Source organism: Halichoerus grypus, chromosome 10, assembly GCF_964656455.1.
Source record: "Halichoerus grypus chromosome 10, mHalGry1.hap1.1, whole genome shotgun sequence".
Classification (NCBI taxonomy): domain Eukaryota; kingdom Metazoa; phylum Chordata; class Mammalia; order Carnivora; family Phocidae; genus Halichoerus; species Halichoerus grypus.
The window spans coordinates 115,284,789-115,305,227 of NC_135721.1; the positions used below are offsets into that span (position 1 = coordinate 115,284,789).

General features: G+C 44.5%; 1 protein-coding gene and 1 pseudogene across 4 annotated transcripts in view; one reads left to right on the forward strand and one right to left on the reverse strand.

Annotated features, from left to right (window-relative positions):
* PIGU (phosphatidylinositol glycan anchor biosynthesis class U) overlaps positions 1 to 1,559 on the reverse strand; it is an 86,549-nt gene extending 84,990 nt beyond the window's left edge. For 2 of the 4 annotated variants that reach the window (XM_078057110.1, XM_036092252.2), the window contains exon 1: positions 1,386 to 1,558. In XM_078057110.1, the coding sequence (XP_077913236.1) occupies positions 1,386 to 1,515 (130 nt within the window). In that variant the 5' untranslated portion in view covers positions 1,516 to 1,558. Of the gene's footprint in view, positions 1 to 1,385 lie in introns of all 4 variants that reach the window. The other 2 variants (XM_036092254.2, XM_036092255.2) reach the window with 2 other exon arrangements.
* A 2,297-nt stretch (positions 1,560 to 3,856) lies between these two features.
* Positions 3,857 to 3,963, forward strand: LOC118535731 (small nucleolar RNA U3; annotated as a pseudogene).
* The last annotated feature ends 16,476 nt before the right edge of the window (positions 3,964 to 20,439 follow it).

Genomic DNA, 20,439 nt, shown 5'->3' on the forward strand with positions numbered 1-20,439 from the left:
TATAGTATTTTTAGAAACCTAAACTCAAATTATTCATAAAACAACCATTCATCATGCCATTGCCCACTCCAAAATGTCTATGGGATAACATCAAAACTCTAGCATTTAAAGTTCAAGAACACGGGTGCCTAGGTGGTTCAGATGGTTAAGCAGCTGCCTTCAGCTCAGGTCATGATCCTGGAGTCATGGGATCCAGCCCCACGTCCAGCTCCCTGCTCAAAGGGGAGTCTGCTTCTCCCTCTCCCTCTGCTCCTCCCTCTGCACATGCTCTCTCTCTCTCAAATAAACAAATAAAATCTTTAAAAAAAAAAAAAAAAAACTAAGTTCAAGGACATTTGAGCTTAAGAGTACTTCTGGGGTGCTGTTACTTCTGTAATGTTCTGTTTCTTGATCTGGGTGCTGGCTACATGAGTGTACACAGTTTATAAAAATTCATTGAACTCTACACTTATTACATGTGCATTGTATGTATATTGTACTTTAGTAAAAAAGTTTTTTAAAAAAATCTTTAAATTCTGGCCCTAACCTAACCCGTGCCCCATTACTCCCCCAATTTTTACATTTCGCACTCTTCAACATTTTCTTGATCCTGTTTACCTTCGGCTACCTGGAACTCTCCTTTGTCTAATCTCCCTTTCCAAATTCTACATCCTTCAACAGTTAGCTCAGAGCCCACAGCCTTAGGAAACTGGAAAAGGAGAGGACACTTTCTTCAGGGTTGAAACTCCAAGGAAGAAACTGGATGTACACAGGAAGAACATTTTTCAAAAAGGATTAGAACTATCTGTCTCCCCCACTAGTCTGTGGATCCTTCAGCATAAACTCTATCTCACTGTAGGCGCTGGTAGAAAACAGCGCCTGATGAAGAACTTAAGAAAAAACACTAAAAAATGCTGCACTGCAAGTCCCAAACTGAGAACAGGAGTCTAAGCACGTTCACACACTCTACTCGCTTAGGCAAGATTGGTCCCCTCACTTGGGGGTCCCCCTCACACACCATACCATACCCCAGGGAGTACCACCTGCGATCCCTCATCAAATCCCAATCCCCTCTGCAACTCCCACTCCATTAAGCATTCCCTTTCCTTTTACCTATCTTTCCTCAGACCACGCCCCTCTGCTCAGGACCCGAGGGGGACACACCCCCTCAACTCCCCTCCGCTCGTGTGCCTGCCCCTAGGGCCCAAAGCTCGCCCCACAGTCCCACGCCCCCTCCCTTTGGCAGCCCCGCCCTCGGGCCCCGCCCTCCTGCCCTCTCCGAGGACGCCAGAGCGGGTCAGTTCCCTCAGAACCTTGAGCTTAAGGCCATTGCCCCCGCCTCCCATTCACTGAGGCCAGGAGAGCACAGGCGGGGCCTGGCCACCTACTCCAGCCAGTGGCCTCACCTCTCTTCCAAGAGTTCAGTGGGGACACCACCTCCACCCGTTCGGAAATGAACTCGGCCAGACTGGAGCGGAACAAGGCCGCCCGCACGGTCACGGCCACCACCACGACCAGAGCCAAGGGAGCCGCCATGATAGCTGGGGCGGGCGCGCAGGCGGGAGGGAAACGCGAGGCGGAAAAGCCTCCCGACCTGTGCACCACCCTCTGTAGTTCCGCGGTCAAGTGAGCCTTGCTGCTGCCGCCGGAGCACCCAGACTGGGGACTACCGCTCCCAGGAAGCCTTGCGGTGAGACGGGGCGGGACGACGTAGAGCCGGGCGTCTCAAGCTCCCAGCATAGGGTTGGGCGGCGTCTCCTAAGATAGCAGGTATATTGTAAAAGCGCTGGGTGAGGCCGGAAGTAGACTAGTGAAGGTGTATCTTCCTAGGGTAGTGAGCAAGTTTTGAAGAGTCGTTAATTTCACTCTTGTGTAAATGCCTTTTTTTTTAGTATATGTGCTGCGGAAGCGAGCACTTGTGTAAATGCTTTTAATGTTAGGATGTTTCCCTTTTGTTTTTAAAGGGGTTTTTTTTTGTTGGTTTTTTTTTTAAGATTTATTTATGCGGCGCCTCGGTGGCTCAGTGGTGGCTTAAGCGGTTAAGCGTCTGTCTTCCGCTGGGGTCGTGATCCTAGGGTCCTGGAATCGAGTCCCACATGGGGCTACCTGCTCAGTGGAGAGCCTGCTTCTCCCTCTCCCTCTGCCGCTCCCCCTGCTTGTGCTCTCTCGCTCTCTGTCAAATAATATGCCAGGCACTATATTGGGTTCTGAAGATACATTTTGGAGTAGTAGACAGATTTATTTGGTCTGCAGCCAACCTTTCTGTGCCTCAGGTCCCTCATCTGAAAAATATGCTGGTTGTTAGCCCGCCCATCCCTATGGACTCTCTAGAAATGATTGAGGAATGCTTAGAAATTTTGCAGGTCGCTTTTAAACACAATTATCCGGGCGCCTAAGCGTCTGCCTTGGGCTCAGGTCATGATCCCAGGGTCCTGGGATCGAGCCCCGCATCGGGCTCCCTGCTCCGCGGGAAGCCTGCTTCTCCCTCTCCCACTCCCCCTGCTTGTGTTCCCACTCTCGCTGTGTCTCTCTCTGTCAAATAAATAAATAAAATCTTAAAAATAAAAAAATAAACATAATTATCAAGAATTAAATTATATAGACTTACAATATTAAAACAAGGTAATAAATATGCAAATTACTTCCTAATTATTTTACTACATTTTTGTTTTATCTGTGCTCTTGAGGTTATTTATCGCTACTATATTACTATGGCAAATACTGTATAATGGTGTGCTACTGCACGTCAATTCCCAAACTGGTGTTCACTGACGTCAGTTTGATAGCTTGAAAACCCTCCCTGAGGAGAGTGTTTACACACAGAAATCAGCAAGCACTACAAATCAGAGTTTTGGACTTTGGAGAGCTCATTGATAAGCATTAAGTAGCACACCACTTAGTTAATGTATGAAAAGTGCTTATGGTATTTAAGTGTTAGCTATAATAATTAATATTAAATATATAAGGAAATTTCAGGTCTGTGAATAAGATGGAACAGGTTGTATGATCAAGAATAACTTGGTGGGGGGCTCCTGGGGGCTCAATCGGTTAAGCAGCTGCCTTCCACTCAGGTTGTGATCCCTGGGTCCTGTGATGGAGCCCCGCCTTGGCTCCCTGCTCATCAGGGAATCTGCTTCTCCCTCTCCCTCTACCCCTCCTCCCGCTTGTGTGCTCACCCACTCTCTCTCTCAAATAAATAAAATCTTAAAAAAAAAAAAAAAAAAGATGGTGGAAGTGTGTTGGTAACACTGGACAGGGCGGTCAGGGAAGGCTCTGGGAAGAGGAAACATTTGAGCTGAGACCCAAAGGATGAGAAACTAATCAGAGCTGACAAGTGGAAGAAACAGACTGATTCAGGAAACAGCAAGATGTGTTTGGGAAAGAAAACAAGTATGTTCCAAGTGGAGAGAGTAGTAGAAGGTATGGGTGGAGGAGAGGCAGATAGTGGCCAATCAGGTAGGGACCTGTTTGCCATGGTTGGGAATTTGGACTTTATTCAAAGTGTAATCCAAGTACCATTGGAGGATTTTAAACCAAAAAGTGACGTAGTCAAGTGTATATTTTTAAAAGATCACTATATCCCCTGGTTCTATACTGGGTGTTGGGGAATATTGCAGTGACAAAATTCCCCCCACCCCCGCCTTTATGAGACTTGAGTAGTTGAAGAGATGTGTCTCTCTCTGTCAAATAAATAATTAAATCTTTAAAATATATATATATTTTTTATTTGACAGTGAGAGAGGGAACACAAGCAGGGGGAGTGGGAAAGGGAGAAGCAGGCCTCCTGCGGAGCAGGGAGCCAGATGCCGGCTCGATCCCAGGACCCTGGGATCATGACCTGAGCCAAAGGCAGACGCTTAACGACTGAGCCACCCAGGCACCCCATGAAGCCGGCTGTAGGTGTTGTTCCCACAACTACAAATTGCCATCGATGATCATTCTTCTCCTCCTTTGGAGGAGTAAGTGGGAGAGGATGCAGTCTGAGTGCTTTCTCAAAAAAATAAAAATTAAAAAAAATAAACTGTACAATTAAATGCATTTTCACAGCGTACATACAAATAAACTACTGCTCCATTCAAGACACAGGGCATTTCCTCTACCTCACAACTTCCCTTGTGTCCCTTTGCAGTCTATCTCTGCCTCCACCCTCAGCCCCAGGCAACCACCGGCACTATAGGTGGGCTTGCATTTTTAACAACATTAAAGGAACTCTTATGCCTACATTCCTTTGTGCAGCTTAAGGATTCTTTTTTTTTTTTTTTTAAAGATTTTATTTATTTATTTGACAGAGAGAGAGAGAGAGAGAGAGAGCGCGAGAGAGGGAACACAAGCAGGGGGAGTGGGAGAGGAAGAAGCAGGCTTCCCGCGGAGCAGAGAGCCCGATGCGGGGCTCGATCCCAGGACCCTGGGATCATGACCTGAGCCGAAGGCAGACGCTTAACGACTGAGCCACCCAGGCGCCCCGCAGCTTAAGGATTCTTAAATCTATCCATATTACTACAGGTATCACCAGTTCAGGCTTTTTTATTGCTAAGTAGTATTCCTCTGTATGGATATATCCTGTCTGTACATTCACCTATTAATGGATATCTGTGTGGTTTCCAGGTTTTAGCTATTGTGAATAAAGCTATGATGAATATTCAAAAAAAATTCTTCTTAGGGTGAGGATTGTCTTTGGGAAAAGCCATTATAGGTAGACCCAAACTAGTGCTTCTTAAATATGAGTTTGAATGGATCATAGACTTAAATATTAGACCTAAAACTATGAGATGCCTAGAAGAAAACCTAGGAGTAAATCTCCATGACCTTGAGTTAGGCAATGGTTTTTTAGATACAACACAAAAAGCACAGGCAACGAAAGAAAGAAAGAAAGAAATTGGATCTCATCAAAATTAAAAACTTGTGCTCCAAAGGAAACCATCAAGAAGTAAAAAGACAACCCACAGAATGGGAGAAAATATCTCCAAATCATATACCTGATTAGGGACTTTCATTCAGAATATATGGAGAACTTTTATAACTCAATAATAGAAGATAAAGAATCCAATTAAAAACAGGCAGAGGGGGCACCTGTGTGGCTCAGTTGGTTGAGCGGCTGACTCTTGATTTCCGCTTGGGTCATGATCTTGGGGTCCTGGGATAGAGCCCTGAGTCAGGTTCTGTGCTCAACGGGAGTCTGCTTGAGGATTTCTCTCCCTCTCCCTCTGACCCTACCCCTGCTCATGCGCACTCTCTCTCATAAATAAATAAATAAATAAATCATTTTTAAAAATGGGCAAAGGAGGGGCGCCTGGTTGGCTCAGTCATTAAGTGTCTGCCTTTGGGTCAGGTCATGATCCCAGGGTCCTGCTTCTCCCTCTCCCACTCCCCCTGCTTGTGTTCCCTCTCTCGCTGTGTCTCTCTCTGTCAAATAAAATCTTAAAGAAAAAAATGGGCAAAGGATGGGGTGCCTGGTTGATGGAGTATGTGACTCTGAGGGAGCTCACAGGGCCAAAGAGATGACTGGGGAACCAGACTTGGAATGGTCAGGAACCAGGTAAACAACACAGGGTCTGGGTAGCAGGAGCTACGTGTCAGGTCAACTAGGTACCACCAATGGAATGAGTGAACATTAACTAGTTTTTAATGGTCTTGCATCCTGTCATTTATGATTCAAAGTTCTTGGAAAGAGCCTAAGATTGATTAAGATTGGGTCCCATGCCTGCATCTTGGCTGTGTGTATGACAGCAAGAGAAAAGGATCTGTGAGAAATCAGATGATGAATTTTCTATGTTTGTCTTAGGACAGCACACCCTGAAGGCAGCTGGGTGAAATCATTTGAGTGAAGGCAAAGGGTATTTGGATGCTGAATGGGAAGAAAAAGGCAAATGCCCACCAATAATGGTGGTGAGAAAGATAGACACAATCCCTCCTGTATGGGAGCTTATGGTCTAGAAGGGAGTCATACAAAATAGAAGTAGTCAGACAAAATAATTAGAGGTTACGATTAGACCTATGAGGGCAACAGACAAGGAGCAATGACAATGAATGACAGAGGACCTAGTATTGACTAGATGGGGTAGTCAAGGAAAGCCTGTTTGAGGAAGTAATATTTAAGGGGAGACCTAAAAGATGAGAAAAAACCACTGACATAAAGAACTGGCAATGGTAAATGGTGTGTATGGTGAGGAGGGGATTGAGTTTGCAACAAGGGAGGCCAATGTGGAGTGAAATGAGCAAGAGGTGAGACTAGAGAAGTATGCAAGGGTCAAACGGCCTTTGTGAACCATGATGCTAAGTTGGATTTTTATTCTAAGAACAATGGGAAGTCCACTCTGGAGTTTCAAGTAGAATTGAAACGTGATCACAATTAAGATTGCAAAAATTTCCCTCTGACCACTAAGTGGAGAATGGATTGGAAGAAGCCAGGGTGGTAGCAAGGAGACCAGCGAGAGGGTGCTGCCAACCAAAAGGGGAAAGAAGATGGTGGATTCAAGAGGTGTTATGAGACTTTCATTAACACAAATTTGAGGGACAGAAACATAGAGCAACAATCTCAGATTGACGAGTATATAAAATATTTAAATATGACTGAGGGCTTTTTCCTTCCTGGTGGCCTGATGAGCAGCCACTATTATGGAGGACACACGTAACCAGCCAGGCAAGGACGTTCATGACATACTAACTATTCCCGCAGAAACAAATGATCATAAAGGTCCATTACCCTGGGAAGGAAAGAGTACCTAAGCCAGAAATTCGAGAAAATCTAACCAAAATGTACAGGAACACACCAGACAATTGTCTTTGTCCTCAGACTTGAACCTATTTCTGCGATAGCAAAGCAGACTTTGATAAAATTTACAATTCCTTGGATCATGCAAAGAGAAATCAACCAAACAGAGATTTGCAAGATACGGCCTGGATGAGAAGGAAAGAACTCAAGAAAATCAGGGCACCTGGGTGGCTCAGTTGGTTAAGTGACTGCCTTCAGCTCAGGTCATGATCCTGGGGTCCTGGGATCGAGCCCCACATCGGGGTCCCCCTGCTCAGCGGGGAGCCTGCTTCTCCCTCTCCCTCTGCCTGCCACTCCCCCTGCTTGTGCTCTCTCTCTCTGTCAAATAAATAAATAAAATCTTTAAAAAAAAAAAGAACTCAAGAAAATCAGCAAAAGACATATAAGAACAGAGTGAAAAAAACAAACAAACAGGGTTGTTATAAAAGCAAAAAGAAGAATTAAAGATATAGCACTGGCTTGCTCTATGTTTGTATAGATTTTTCACCAGAAAATAAACTTAAACTTAAAAATGAAGAATAACAACTCAATAAATCGGGTGAGTGGAAGGCAGTGGCATGTAGGGAAAAATAATTGAAAGTGTCCTTAAGATGGAAAAAGTAGGAAAGGCCCGATCTAGTTCACTGTACAGACTGGGAAACGAAATTTCAGGGAGGAGCAGCTCCTGCCCCAGGATCACCTGGCAAGTCAGTGGCGGCACTGGGTCCAGAGACCAGGGTTCTCATCACCTGTCTCCTATACCAGCGGCCTCTTGTTCCTGAGTTGGGTGTCTGGGAAGACCTAAAAGGAGACCCACACCAGCTCCATCCTCATCCCTTGCCTCCAAGTGTTGGAAGGGCCTAAAGGGAACTGGAAATCTGACCTTCATAATGCCCTGAACACAGATTTCTGGGACTCTTTGCCTCCAGCTCTCTCAATTTCCTTCCCGTCCCCTACCCACAAATGCCCACCATTGCAAAAGCCATCCTGTTAGGAAAACAAGACCAAGATATAAACTAGACCTACAGCCTGAAGGCCAAAGATCGGCTTCCTCTTGCTCAGCTTCCTGTTTCTGAATCCCTCTCCCGCCTCTGGAGCCATATACCCTCCACAACTATGCATTCAGACCCCTCATGCCCTTCCTCCAAATACGCACAGACTTCCCTGCTCTGGCAAAGGAAACAGGGATAGTGGGCTTTGCTTGCTGCTTTCTGGCCTCCTTTCCACCTTTCCTTTCCCCTTCCTAACAGGACCCTGAATTCTCAGCCATGTGGTTTGAATGGGATTGACCTCAACCCCATTTCCAGGACTGGGCTCTAAATGGCTCAAACTAACCAATGCATTCCAAATCCCTAGCCACAATGATTGGTTCAGGGATGAGCAAATGACCCAAATCAGGTCAATAAGAGCTAAAAAAACAAAAAACAAAACAAAAAACAACCAAACCCTTCAATTCTGAAATTTTGAATTGAGCCATGGGGAAATGGGCATTTTCTTTTCTGCCAGGTTTGAGCTTGGAAGCACCCAGACCTAGAAGCAGCTGGTAGTTTATATGTACAAGCAAGATAAGGCCAAGGCCTAACTAATTCTACTGGTAAAGGTACAATGAGCCACTTTTCAGTTTAAGTAGTTTATTACTCACATACACAGCAAGAAGAGTAAGCCAGCTCCTGATGATCTTTGTTCCACACACCAAAAAGGATGACACTGAATCAAAAGGGGCTGGGCAATTACAACACAAGTGGTGGGCACCCTGTTGTCGAGGAGCCAGTTCTCTGCCGAGGAGCCAGACTGCAATTTACAGGTTGTATATTCTGAATAGGGTGGGGCACAAAGTTCCATTAGCTCCTCAGAACCTGGGAAGCAGTAAAGAATCTGTCTCATGCTAGCCTCCCAGGGCAGAGAGGAAAGCAAGTAGAAGATGGCCTCAGTCTTACAAGCCTCACATCCTCTCATGTTCTGGGAGAGTCACAAGGCAGTCTGCCAAGACTCAGATAAGCTTCTCAAACCTTTGCCCGTGTGGCCTACATGAATGAATACATGCAAGGTCACCAGCGTGCCAAGGCAGAGCCATTTCCCTACACTAGCATGTGGTCACAAAGAGAGAGCCTGTCAAGAATTAAGCCAACTCCTAGGAAGTGTTTTAGAAAAATCAGAAAAGACTGGATCTTAGTTCCATTATTTGAGACACTGGATGAAGCCTTGCCTGAAGGCAATTATTGCTAAACATTTCAACCCAACTTCTTTTCGAGTTTAATCCAGTTTGAGTTGGGTCTTTAGGTACCTGTAATCAAAAGGTCCTAACCAGGGACACCTGGGTGGCTCAGGGGGTTAAGCGTCTGCCTTTGGCTCAGGTCATGATCCCAGGGTCCTGGGTTTGAGCCCCGCATCGGGCTCCCTGCTCTTCGGGAAGCCTGCTTCTCCCTCTGCCTGCCGCTCCCCCTGCTTGTGCTCTCTCTCTCTGACAAATAGATAGATAAATAAATAGATAAATAAGTGAAATAGAGACAGAGAGAGCGCAGAAGCAGGGGGAGCAGCAGAGGCAGAGGGAGAAGCAGACTCCCCTCTGAGCAGGGAGCCCGATGCTGGGCTCAATCCCAGGACCCTGGGATGAGGACCTGAGCTGAAGGCAGATGCTTAACCGACTGAGTCACCCAGGCATCCCCTAGATAAATAAAATCTTTAAAATAAAGTTCCTAACCAATACAACCAGAGATGGAAATCAGCCTCCCAAAAGACTCTCATATACGTCCCTGGCTTTAATTGCCACTTATATTTTGGTGACTCTCAGATCTTTATTTCCAGCCGAGGTTTCACTTATTGATACTCAGAAATTTGTGTCAAACTAGATATTGCCACTTTAAACTCCAAATATCTAAAACTGAGCTCATGATCTTCTTTTAACAGCTCACTTTTCCTCCTTAATTCCTTATCTCCGTGAATGGCACCACCCGTCTTTCAGTTGCTCAGCCAAAAACCTGGGAATCAGCCTTGACACCTCCTATTTCCCCATCCCTTGTAGACAATTCACCTTCAAGCTTTGACCTAAACATCAGTCAAATCAACCTATTCGTCTCCATCTTCACTGCCACCACCCTGGCCTAAGCCACCAGCATATCTCACCTAGACGTCTGCCATACCCTCCTGACTCATCTCCTGCTGCGTTCTACTCTCCAGTCTACGACCCATTCTTCATGCCTGATGCCCATTGTTGAATGAATGACTGAATGCACAAATGAACAAATGAATATCACTAACTCTTCCCTTAAAACCCTTCACTGGCTTTCCTTAGGATGGCTTGCAAGGATCAGCACAATCTATCCCTCTACCTACTTCCCTTGCCTCATCCCACACTTTTCTGCCCTATTTGCACTTGAGAAACTAAATCAATAGTCATTTCCTTGGTACATTTTACTTTGTACACCCCACTGGCTACCCCAAAGTCCTCACTTGGCAAAGTCCTCACTTGGCAAAGTCCTACTTATCTTTCAAGGCCCATTCTCCAAGTTTCCATGTCTTTGAAGACTTTGGTTCCATCCGGGAGTCAGTTCTTTATACTCCCAAAGCACTTAGCAGCTGCCTCTAAGCTGCACTTAGTAATCACTATCTGATAATTCTGGTATCTGAAGATTTTGGCCGTCGTTGTGTCTACTGGATCTTACTCATGGTGGATTGTTTCCCTGTGGATTATTAGCTAATGTTTGGAAGAGCTTTATATATAGGAATTCTGTGTAGCCTGCAACTGGGTGTGGGGGAGATCCAAAGAGGATTTGCATTTGTTTCAGCTAGGCATCTGAGAGATGGTTTTGGAATAGGTCTCCTTTTATGTTAATTTTCTCAGCCTTGGGGATTCCCAGCCATGCAGGTGATATAAATATGAACCCCACACTCGTCGAGGGCAAGCATGTGGTTTCAAATTCTTGGGAGATAGTTTCTTTTCCCCACCCAAAGACCAGGTCAAGATGGACATATATCCTCTTTGTCTCCTTTGCTAGTAGTCAGAAGTTTGCTTTCTTCTAGTATAATCTTACACTGTGGGTGTAGCCCTTCAAAGGTCTCAGTTCTAACCCCAAACTTCATGTAAGTCCAAGTCTTCATCTCCCCAGATGTCTGTTAAAACTTGAACTGTTGCAGTTCAGTTGTGCATTTAAAAGGATGTTTGGTTGTTTTTGTTTCTGGCATTTCCATGTGTTATGTAGCAGGAAGTACCAGATATTGTCAGAAAAGGAAGTCCAGGGCGCCTGGGTGGCTCAGATGGTTAAGCGTCTGCCTTCGGCTCAGGTCATGATCCCAGGATCCTGGGATCGAGCCCCACATCGGGCTCCCTGCTCAAGTGGGGAGCCTGCTTCTCCCTCTCCCTCTGCCATTCTCTCCACTTGTGCTCTCTGGCTCTATCTCTCTGTCAAATAAATAAATAATAAAAAAAAGAAAAGAAAAGGAAGTCCAACTCAATATCTAGTAGACAGAATTATCATGGTTTACTTGTCTATTTTCTCCATGATTATCAAGCTCTGGGAAGGCAGGAAATGGGTCTGACGCATCTCTGAGTCAAGACACCCAGCCCCAAATCTGGCACAGAATAAATGCTCTGAGCATTTGTTGATACCAAACCTCCACTCAGACACTTGTAATGATGAGGAGCTCACCCTCTCCCAAAGTAGCCTTGCCTTTTCTTTGGAGAGGGTTGTGTTACCTGGGTGACCACCTGGCTAATGGGGGACAGACTGCCCCTAGTCTGTGTTCATCCTTCCCAACACTCAGCTTGTCCACTCACATTCTGCGGAGGGGAGCTCAGGGCCTGGATGATCCCAGTGATAACTGGGACTTTAAGCTTTGATTCAGGAGGAAGCACATAGGCCACTTCTAGATGTAAATCTAAAGCTCTCATGCACCATTGGTGGAAATTTAAACTGGCAAGTTTTGGGAGAACAATTTGACAGCATCTATTGAAATTCAAAATATGTATACCTATCAAGAGCTGAGATCAAGTCATTGCAAGTCATTTCTCTGAATCTATTTTATTCACACAAGAATAGTCATTGTAGCATTGTTTGTGGCAGCAAAAAAATTGGAAACCACCAAAATGTCCATCAATAAGCTATCTACAGTTAAATAAGCTATCTGCAGCCATACAACAGGAAACAGTAGGATGGTATTTTTTTTAATGAGGTAGGTCTATGTGTCTATGTGTATTCACATAGGTAGAACTCCAAATCATATTGCTGAGTGAAAAATGTGAGTGTTCAGGAGTATATAATATGACATGTTTATGTAGAAATGAACAAACCTATAAGCAGTAAAAATCAGTACATTCTAGAAGCTATTTGGTAACATCAAAAAACACTTAAAATACTATTTAAACTTTTAAAATAACCTCACCTTACTAATCCCCAGTAGTAGATACTCATCTTGGGGGGCCTGAGTGGCTCGGTTGGGTGTCTGACTCTTGATTTTGGCTGGAGTCATGATCTCAGGGTTGTGAGATCGAGCCCCGCATCAGGCTCCGCACTCGGTGGGGAGTCTGCTTGGGATTCTCTCCCTCCCCCTCTGCCCCCGCCCCCACTATGTGCTTGCTATCTCTCTCTCTCTCTCTCAAAAAATATTCATCTTACAAATAAATATGCAAAGTAATGGATAAAAATATCAATTGCAGGGATGCCTGGGTGGCTCAGTCGGTTGAGCGTCTGCCTTCGGCTCAGGTCATGATCCCAGGGTCCTGGGGTCAAGTCCTGCATCGGGCTCCTTGCTCAGCAAGGAGCCTGCTTCTCCCTCTGTTTGCTGCTCCCCCTGCTTGTGCTCTCTCTCTCTCGCTGATAAATAAAATCTTTTTTTTTTTTTTTAAAGATTTTATTTATTTATTTGAGAGAGAGAGAATGAGAGAGAGAGCACATGAGAGGGGGGAGGGTCAGAGGGAGGAGCAGACTCCCTGCAGAGCAGGGAGCCCGATGCGGGACTCGATCCCGGGACTCCAGGATCATGACCTGAGCCGAAGGCAGTCGCTTAACCAACTGAGCCACCCAGGCGCCCGCTGATAAATAAAATCTTTTAAAAAAATAAAAATAGGGCGCCTGGGTGGCTCAGTTGGTTAAGCGACTGCCTTCGGCTCAGGTCATGATCCCGGAGTCCTGGGATCGAGTCCCACATCTGGCTCCCGGCTCAGCGGGGAGCCTGCTTCTTCCTCTGACCCTATCCTCTCTCATGCTGTTTCTCTCTCTCTCTCTCTCTCTCTCTCTCTCAAATAAATAAATAAATAAAATCTTTAAAAATAAATAAATAAATAAATAAAAAATAAAAAATAAAAAATATATCAATTGCAGCATTATTTGTAGAAATAAAATATTGAGAACAACCTTTCTTTCCATAGGGGACTGGAGAAATGTCAGGTATACATACAATGGGATACTATGCATGTGTAAGAAAGAATGAGGCTGTTCTCCATACTGATGAGGAAAGGTCTGCAAGATATACTGTAAGGTGAAAAAAACAAGTGCAGAACAGTGTCCCCATTTGTGTGAAAAATACATATATATATAGAATATATATTCAGTATATATTCAATATAATATATAATGTAATATATAATGTATATATGCATACATTATATAATGTAATACATGTATAATGTAATATATGTGTTTGTGTGTGTCTATCTATATATATGCATTGGATTTTAACTGCATAGAATACCTCTGGAAGGAGTAACAGGACACTAGAATTGGTGGTTGCCTCCAGGGAGGAGACCAGATGGTTGTGAACTGGGGAAGGAAGGACAACTGGATTCCCTATTGAACTTTTGGAATTTTGAACTATGTCCCTGTAATTAAGTAAGTAAACAAAAAAATGTAAAACATAATTCTAAAACTAGAAGTAAAACAAGCCCTATGAAACAATACACTTCCTATGTGTGTGTGTATATGTCAATATATATATATATATATATATATATATACATATATATATGTCATGTAGAAAAAAGAGAGGATATACTCCAAATTAGGGGCATGGTGGAAGGTCTCTTGAATTGGACGAGTGACGGTCAAGGGACCTTGACTTTATCTTGATTTTTTGAATTTTATATTTATAACTTTTTAAAGTTAAAAAATTTGTTTGGATTTTATACAATATTTATGTAAATTGCTGCATCATTTAAAATACATTTTAATTTTTAAAAATGGACTTCAGGTGGATAGAATACAACCACCTCAAGGCGAAAGAGTAAGGCTGACTTCCTTCTCAGGGGATTCATGTCATGCCCTTTGTCCCACCTGCCTTTCCCTAAGGATACCCTGGCTCCGAAGGAGGCACCTGAGTTACTCCCAGCATCATTCCAAAGAGCCTCTCCTGTCTCTTTTCACCCACTTGGCTCCCTGTCCCCAGAGTTCTGGGCTGAGAACCAGCGCCAGTTGGCCATAAGGTTGTATTTCCAGAGGGCCCCATTGATGTGAGGTTGAACAGGGCCAGCCCACGAAAATTGGGACATCTGGCTCCAACCTCTTACTTCTCTGTTAATCCCCTTCAATGCCCTGCCCCCGCCCCCATTCCCCACCTCCCAATCTGTGTTTCTCTTTCAGTCCATTCAGTAGAGAGTGCAGTGAAAAACCCATTCGATCAGATGTGTAGGGATTTAGTGTCCTGCTCTCTTAACTAGCTGTATTTTAGTTTATTTTCTTTTTTTTTTTAAGTAGGCTCCATGGGCAACATGGAGCCCAATGTGGGGCTTGAACTCATGACCCTGAGATCAAGACCTGAGCTGAGATCAAGAACCAGACACTTAACAGACTGAGCCACCCAGGCACCCCAACTAGTTGTATTTTAGGAGGCATCTAAAGAGGGCAATGCTTAACTGTGAGGGAAGAAGCAATAATAGTGGAATTTCTGGTACCAGTGAGGAAGGGATCCTAGGCAAAAGGGCTTTGCTATCACTCTTGAGTCATGTTGATTGTCAATGCCATATAGTGCTTAAGAGCTAGATGGGCTCAGGGCACCCAGGTGGTGCAGTCAGTTGGGCAGCAGACTTTTGATTTCAGCTCAGGTCATGATCTCAGGGTCTTGGGATCGATAGGGCCAGTGTTGGGCCCACATTGTGCTTGGCACCGGGTGGAGAGTCGAGATTCTCTCTCTCCCTCTCCCTCAGCTCCTCCCCCCACCTCCCTCTCTAAAAAAATAAATTAATTAAAATAAAAAATAAAATAAAATACAGACCTTTTAAAAAAAAGAAAGAAATATTACTTGAAAAATTCTTAGATTACCACCTGGAACATTGAGAGCAATCAATAAACATTAGCCATGATTGTTATTACTTGTACAAATAGTTTTTCTTTCTTGAGGACAGAAATGAAAGCTTTGAAGGCCCTGCAAAAGAAATATTAAATCTGTCGAGCCAATAAATCACCCGGATATAGAGCAAAAAGATATTAGTCACTAGCTTTTTCTTTTTCTTCTAAGATTTTATTTATTTATTTAAGAGGGAGGAAGAGAGAGAGCATGAGTAGGGGAGAGAGGCAGAGGGACAGAGGGAGAGGGGCAGAGGGGCTGAGGGAGAGGGAGGAGCAGACTCCCCACTGAGCAGGGAGCCCAACACAGGGCTTGATCCCAGGACCTAGAGATCATGACCTGAGTGGAAGGCACAACCTTAACCAACTGAGCCACCCAGGCGCCCCTAGTCACTAGCTTTTTAAAATCCAACCCGGGTCAGGAATGATTGTCATGAGACAGGAAGTTCTTGAACACAAGTCTAAGGAAAATGATGTTTTGACCAAAATCTGTGACAACTTAATTTCAAAGATGGAAGACATCTGGCCTGAGGGTTATCAACTACAAAACTCGCCCTTCTCAAATGAGTTGGACAATGTTGATTTTGTGCATGTAGGTCAGTGGTCACATTTGTATTTTCTTAAATAAATTGAGTAAGCCTATTTCAATGTTGCTTCTTTTTTTTTCTTTTTAAACCAACTTTGTTGAGGTGTAATGAACTTTGACACCATGTAACTACTCTCACAATCAAAATATAAAGCACTTCTATCACTCCAGAAAGTTCCTTTGCTCCCCTTTGTAGTCAGTCCTTCCACCCATGCACAGGCAGCTACTGATCTGCCTTCTTTCAGTATATATTATATATACTACTTTTGCCTGTTCTAGAAGTTCAGACTAATGGAATCATATGATATGTATTCTTTGGCATCTGGTTTCTTCTGTTCAGCATCATATTTTGAGGCTCATCCATATTTTTTGCAGGTATTATAGTTTATGCCTTTCTCTTGCCAAGTAGTAGTCCATTGTATGAATATACTGCGATTCTGTTACCTTTATATACTAGATTTTGAGAGAATAAAGGTTGACAGAGTTTGAAGTCTTGGAGAAGAGGGTGAAGAGGTAAGAACTGGCAGAAGAAGCCTCAAGCGTTTGCCCTGTGTCCCTTCCACTCGCTCATTCCATTACCCTGGGTAAGCACTTCTCCCTCATCCATGCTTGTTTCCTCCTCTGTAAACTTACTGCACTAGATGATCTCTAAATAACAATTCCATGCAACTCCAATCAAGGTGGAAGGGTTTCTTCTCCTACAAGAAGGCACATTTTTTTTAAGGCTCACAAGTAAGGTCCTGCCCGCCACCCCCTCCACCCCCCCACCCCACTGACAGAGACCCAGACAATTCCTTTGGCAGAAAGGGAGAATAAAATCCACAGAAAACCAGACAAGCAGGGAAAATAAGCAGGGAGGCCCCAGGCAAGTTCAAGGATTGATTAATAAATATTTACAGTCTATTCAGAATCTCTCTCCCCAGCTTTTCAGCCCAAAGCTCCTGGTGGTAGTAGACTCTTGGCTGGAATCAAGGGAATCGGGCCAGGAAGATTTTTATGGAGCAGAAGGGGTTGTGAGGACTTCAGAGAGCAGATCATGGTGAAGGGGCTGAGGCTGCCACTGTGGGCCCAGAGGGTAGGGTGGGTAGAACCAAGGGAAAGGGTGGTGGGAAGAGCTTGATCCAGAGAATGAGTCGGTATCTTTCAAAGATACTATTGAGCCCAAATACCCCCATGACCCAAATAAATCCCAGGGCCCTACGTGGCTCAGGCTTAGCCTTCAATGTCACATTCAAGAACTATAATGTAAAGGACAAATGTTTGAAAACAAAGTAAATATTCAGCTACAGGATACTGAATGGACAACTTCAAGCTACCCCTGCTTTGATGTAATACTATGTAGCTATTAACAAACAAGGAGGCAGCTAGGGACTGATCTCCACATCATGTTGTTGAGTTTAAAAAAAAAAAAAAGCACATTTCAGAACAGTATGCACAGTACCCTATCATTTGTGTTCGGAATGGGGAGGTCATATATACATATACATACGTACATACATATACATATGTATATGCAAAGAATATATTTTTTTAAAGATTTTATTTATTTATTTAATTGACAGAGAGAGAGAGAGACAGCCAGAGAGGGAACACAAGCAGGGGGAGTAGGAGAGGGAGAAGCAGGCTTCCCACTGAGCAGGGAGCCCGATGCGGGGCTCGATCCCAGGATCCTGGGATCATGACCTGAGCCAAAGGCAGTCGCTTAACCAACTGAGCCACCCAGGTGCCCCTGGGAGCAGAAGTTGATTGAAGGGTGCTGGGGGCAGAAATGAGAAGGAAACCTATATCCTTTTATTCCTTGGGATTTTGAACTTAATGCATTTTAACCTATTCGGAAATTAATTAAAATGTATCAAGTCCAAGAACAATAGTCCAACTCCCAAAAGTAATTTAAGAATGACTCTAATACTTACAGTTCTTGAAAGACATCAAAGGGTCTCCAATCCATGTCAACATCTTTAGAATTTCCTGTGTTCTTACTAATCCTCTCACCCCACACTGCTACCTCTCACTCACTCAGCAAACTTGTCACTTGTCACTTGTCAAAAACTGTCCCCCTAGGCCCTTTCCCACAGCTTTGCTTTTCTTTTTCCTTCCCACCTTTCCCCCAGTCTCCGTCATCCTGTTATCCCAGTTTTGTATCTCAAAAGAAAGCAATCAGACAAGATAAAACTCCCCCTAGAAAGCCAGGGCAAAAAACTAGTGAGCAGGCAAAGGAATTCCCCCTTAATGTCCCCATTGTACAAACGGAGGCCCACAGAGGGACAGAGAGTTACCCAAAGTTACAAAGCAAGTCAGAAGCAGAGTCAAGACAAGGGTTCAGGGCTCCTAATTTGAACTTGTATTCCAGGCCATTCAACCCATCTGCCCCAAGGCAAGCTTCTGTTCATCCTTCAAAGCCTACCTCAGATACCCTCTCTTCCCAGCAGCCTTCCTTGAATCTCTCTTTTTTCTTTTTTTGGATTTCTCTACCATCTTGTCCTACCCACTGTCATAGTTCTTATCTCCCTGTATTATAATGTCTCTGATTATATTTCTGTTCACACTAAAGGAGATTCTCAAGTGTAGAAAAGGTGTCCGTCTCCCAGAAAGTAACTAGGTATTCCTGAGTGTGGTGAATTAAGTGAAAGTGATGGGGTTTTGGAATATAGGTGAGGTTCAGTGGGGTGGAGTCCAGAGCCGATGACCAAGAAAGAATTCTTGAGACGTCTTTGGTGCAAGATGGTGGCTTATTAAAGCCCGGGGACAGGACCCGGGGGCAGAAAGAGCTGCTGCCCTGGGGTTATGAGGGGTGGCCGATACATACCCTGGAGTTGCATCCCACATATTCAAGTTACTCAATTTCAACTATATGACTTTGAAACCCCCCAAAAAAGATAGCGGGGCGCCTAGGTGCTGGATGGCTTAGTCGGTTAAACATCTGCCTTTGGCTCAGGTTGTGACCCTAGGGTCCTGGGATCGAGCCCTATGTTCAGCTCCCTACTCGGTGGGGAGCCTGTTTCTCTATCTCCCACTGCTTGTGCTTGCTCTCTCTATCAAATAAATAAATAAAATCTTTATTAAAAAAGACAGAAAAATTATTTTCCCCCATTTATAACACTATTATGAGTTTCACAAATATATTTGCACCAAAACAAAATATACTAGAGTAAGATTAGTAACTCAAGCTACCTCTTAATTTTCATGCAAAAAACTTTTTCTTTCTTTTTTTTTTTTAAGATTTTATTTATTTATTTGACAGAGAGAGACACAGCGAGAGAGGGAACACAAGCAGGGGGAGAGGGAGAGGGAGAAGCAGGCTTTCCGCGGAGCAGGGAGCCCGATGTGGGGCTCGATCCCAGGACCCTGGGATCATGACCTAAGCCGAAGGCAGACGCTTAATGACTGAGCCACCCAGGCACCCCGCAAAAAACTTTTTCAACGCGTGTAGAAGTCTTCTATAGTTGTGTTACAAACCTCCACAAACATAGGGGCTCAAGACAACACCCATTTATTAGCTACAGTTCTATAAGTCAGAAGTCCAGGGAAAGCTCATCTGGGTTTTCTGCTCAGGGACCCACAGGGGGAAATCAATGTGTTGACCTGCTGTGTCCTCATCTGAAGACGCAAACAGGCAAAGTTTGGCTTCCAGGCTCCCTCAGGTTGTTGGCAGAATTCACTTTCTTGCAGCCCATATTATTGAGATCCCCATTTCCTTGCTATCTGTTATCCAGAGGCCCCTCTGAGCTTCTAGAGGCCCCTCTTGGGTCCTTGTCATGTAGCCATCTCCACAACATGGTGGTTTGCTCCTTCAAGGCCAACACGGGAGAGTGTTATTTGAGAAAATGATTTTATGTTAGGTAAAAAAAAAAATGCTGTCTATTTTTCACACATAGGCTTTATAATTTTTATGCTATTTATTACTGTATGTACATATGTACATACAATATTTCTATACACAGTTGCATATACAGAAACATGATCTTGGGCCTCAGGAGTCTAAGCCTCAATTTCCTCATCTGGAAAATGGGGATAACAACAGTGTCCATCTTGGAGAGTTACAGGCACACAGTAAATGCTCAATAAATATAAGATGCTAATTACATTAATCCTGAAGAATACAGAGGGCCTAGACACAAGGAGATTAGGTGGGGCAGGGGAGGGCTCCCTAGGCCAAGGAAACTGCCAGAGCAAAATCCTGGAAGCAGGAAAGCGGGTGGTGGAGTGTGGTCATTTGCATAGTGTGCGCGCACGTGTGTGTGTGTGTGTGTGTGTGTGTGTGGTGACAGAGAAGGCTAAATGAGTGGGTGAGGGCAGCTGCACTCACCCTCCAAGTCAGTACTTACTGAATGTTTACTGTGTACAAGGTACCATGAGAGCATGCCTTGGTCCAGATGGTAGGGAGCCAAGGAAGAGTTGTGAGCAGAAAAGGGCAGTGGTCTGAGCTGCAGAGGGCCCATCTGCTTCTAGAAGAGAAGCTGCCTCAGCAGGAGGGAACCCCACTGTCTACTTTCTCCTTCCCAGCCTCAAAGTTGGAGGGATGCAACCATTTCCCTTCAAAAGTTCTAAATGTGGGAATTCATGTGGGGCATTCGCACCGGAGCAGCTCACTTGGGTCCTTGTCCACACTCAAACATAACCCACGGAACACCAAAGTCACCACCCCATCCTCACACCTTGGGCGGGTGGACTAAAACTAAGCTGGGTATTTCACTTCCTGTCACCTGCCTCCTCTTCCTGAAATGAATCCTGTCCCGACTCTCCCCTCCTCCAGGAAGGACAAACAAACACAAAGGGCTGCCTGAAGGACGGGACAGGATGTACTGTTTAGGAAGCATGGAGCCAGCCACTTTGCAGATGGGAAAACTGAC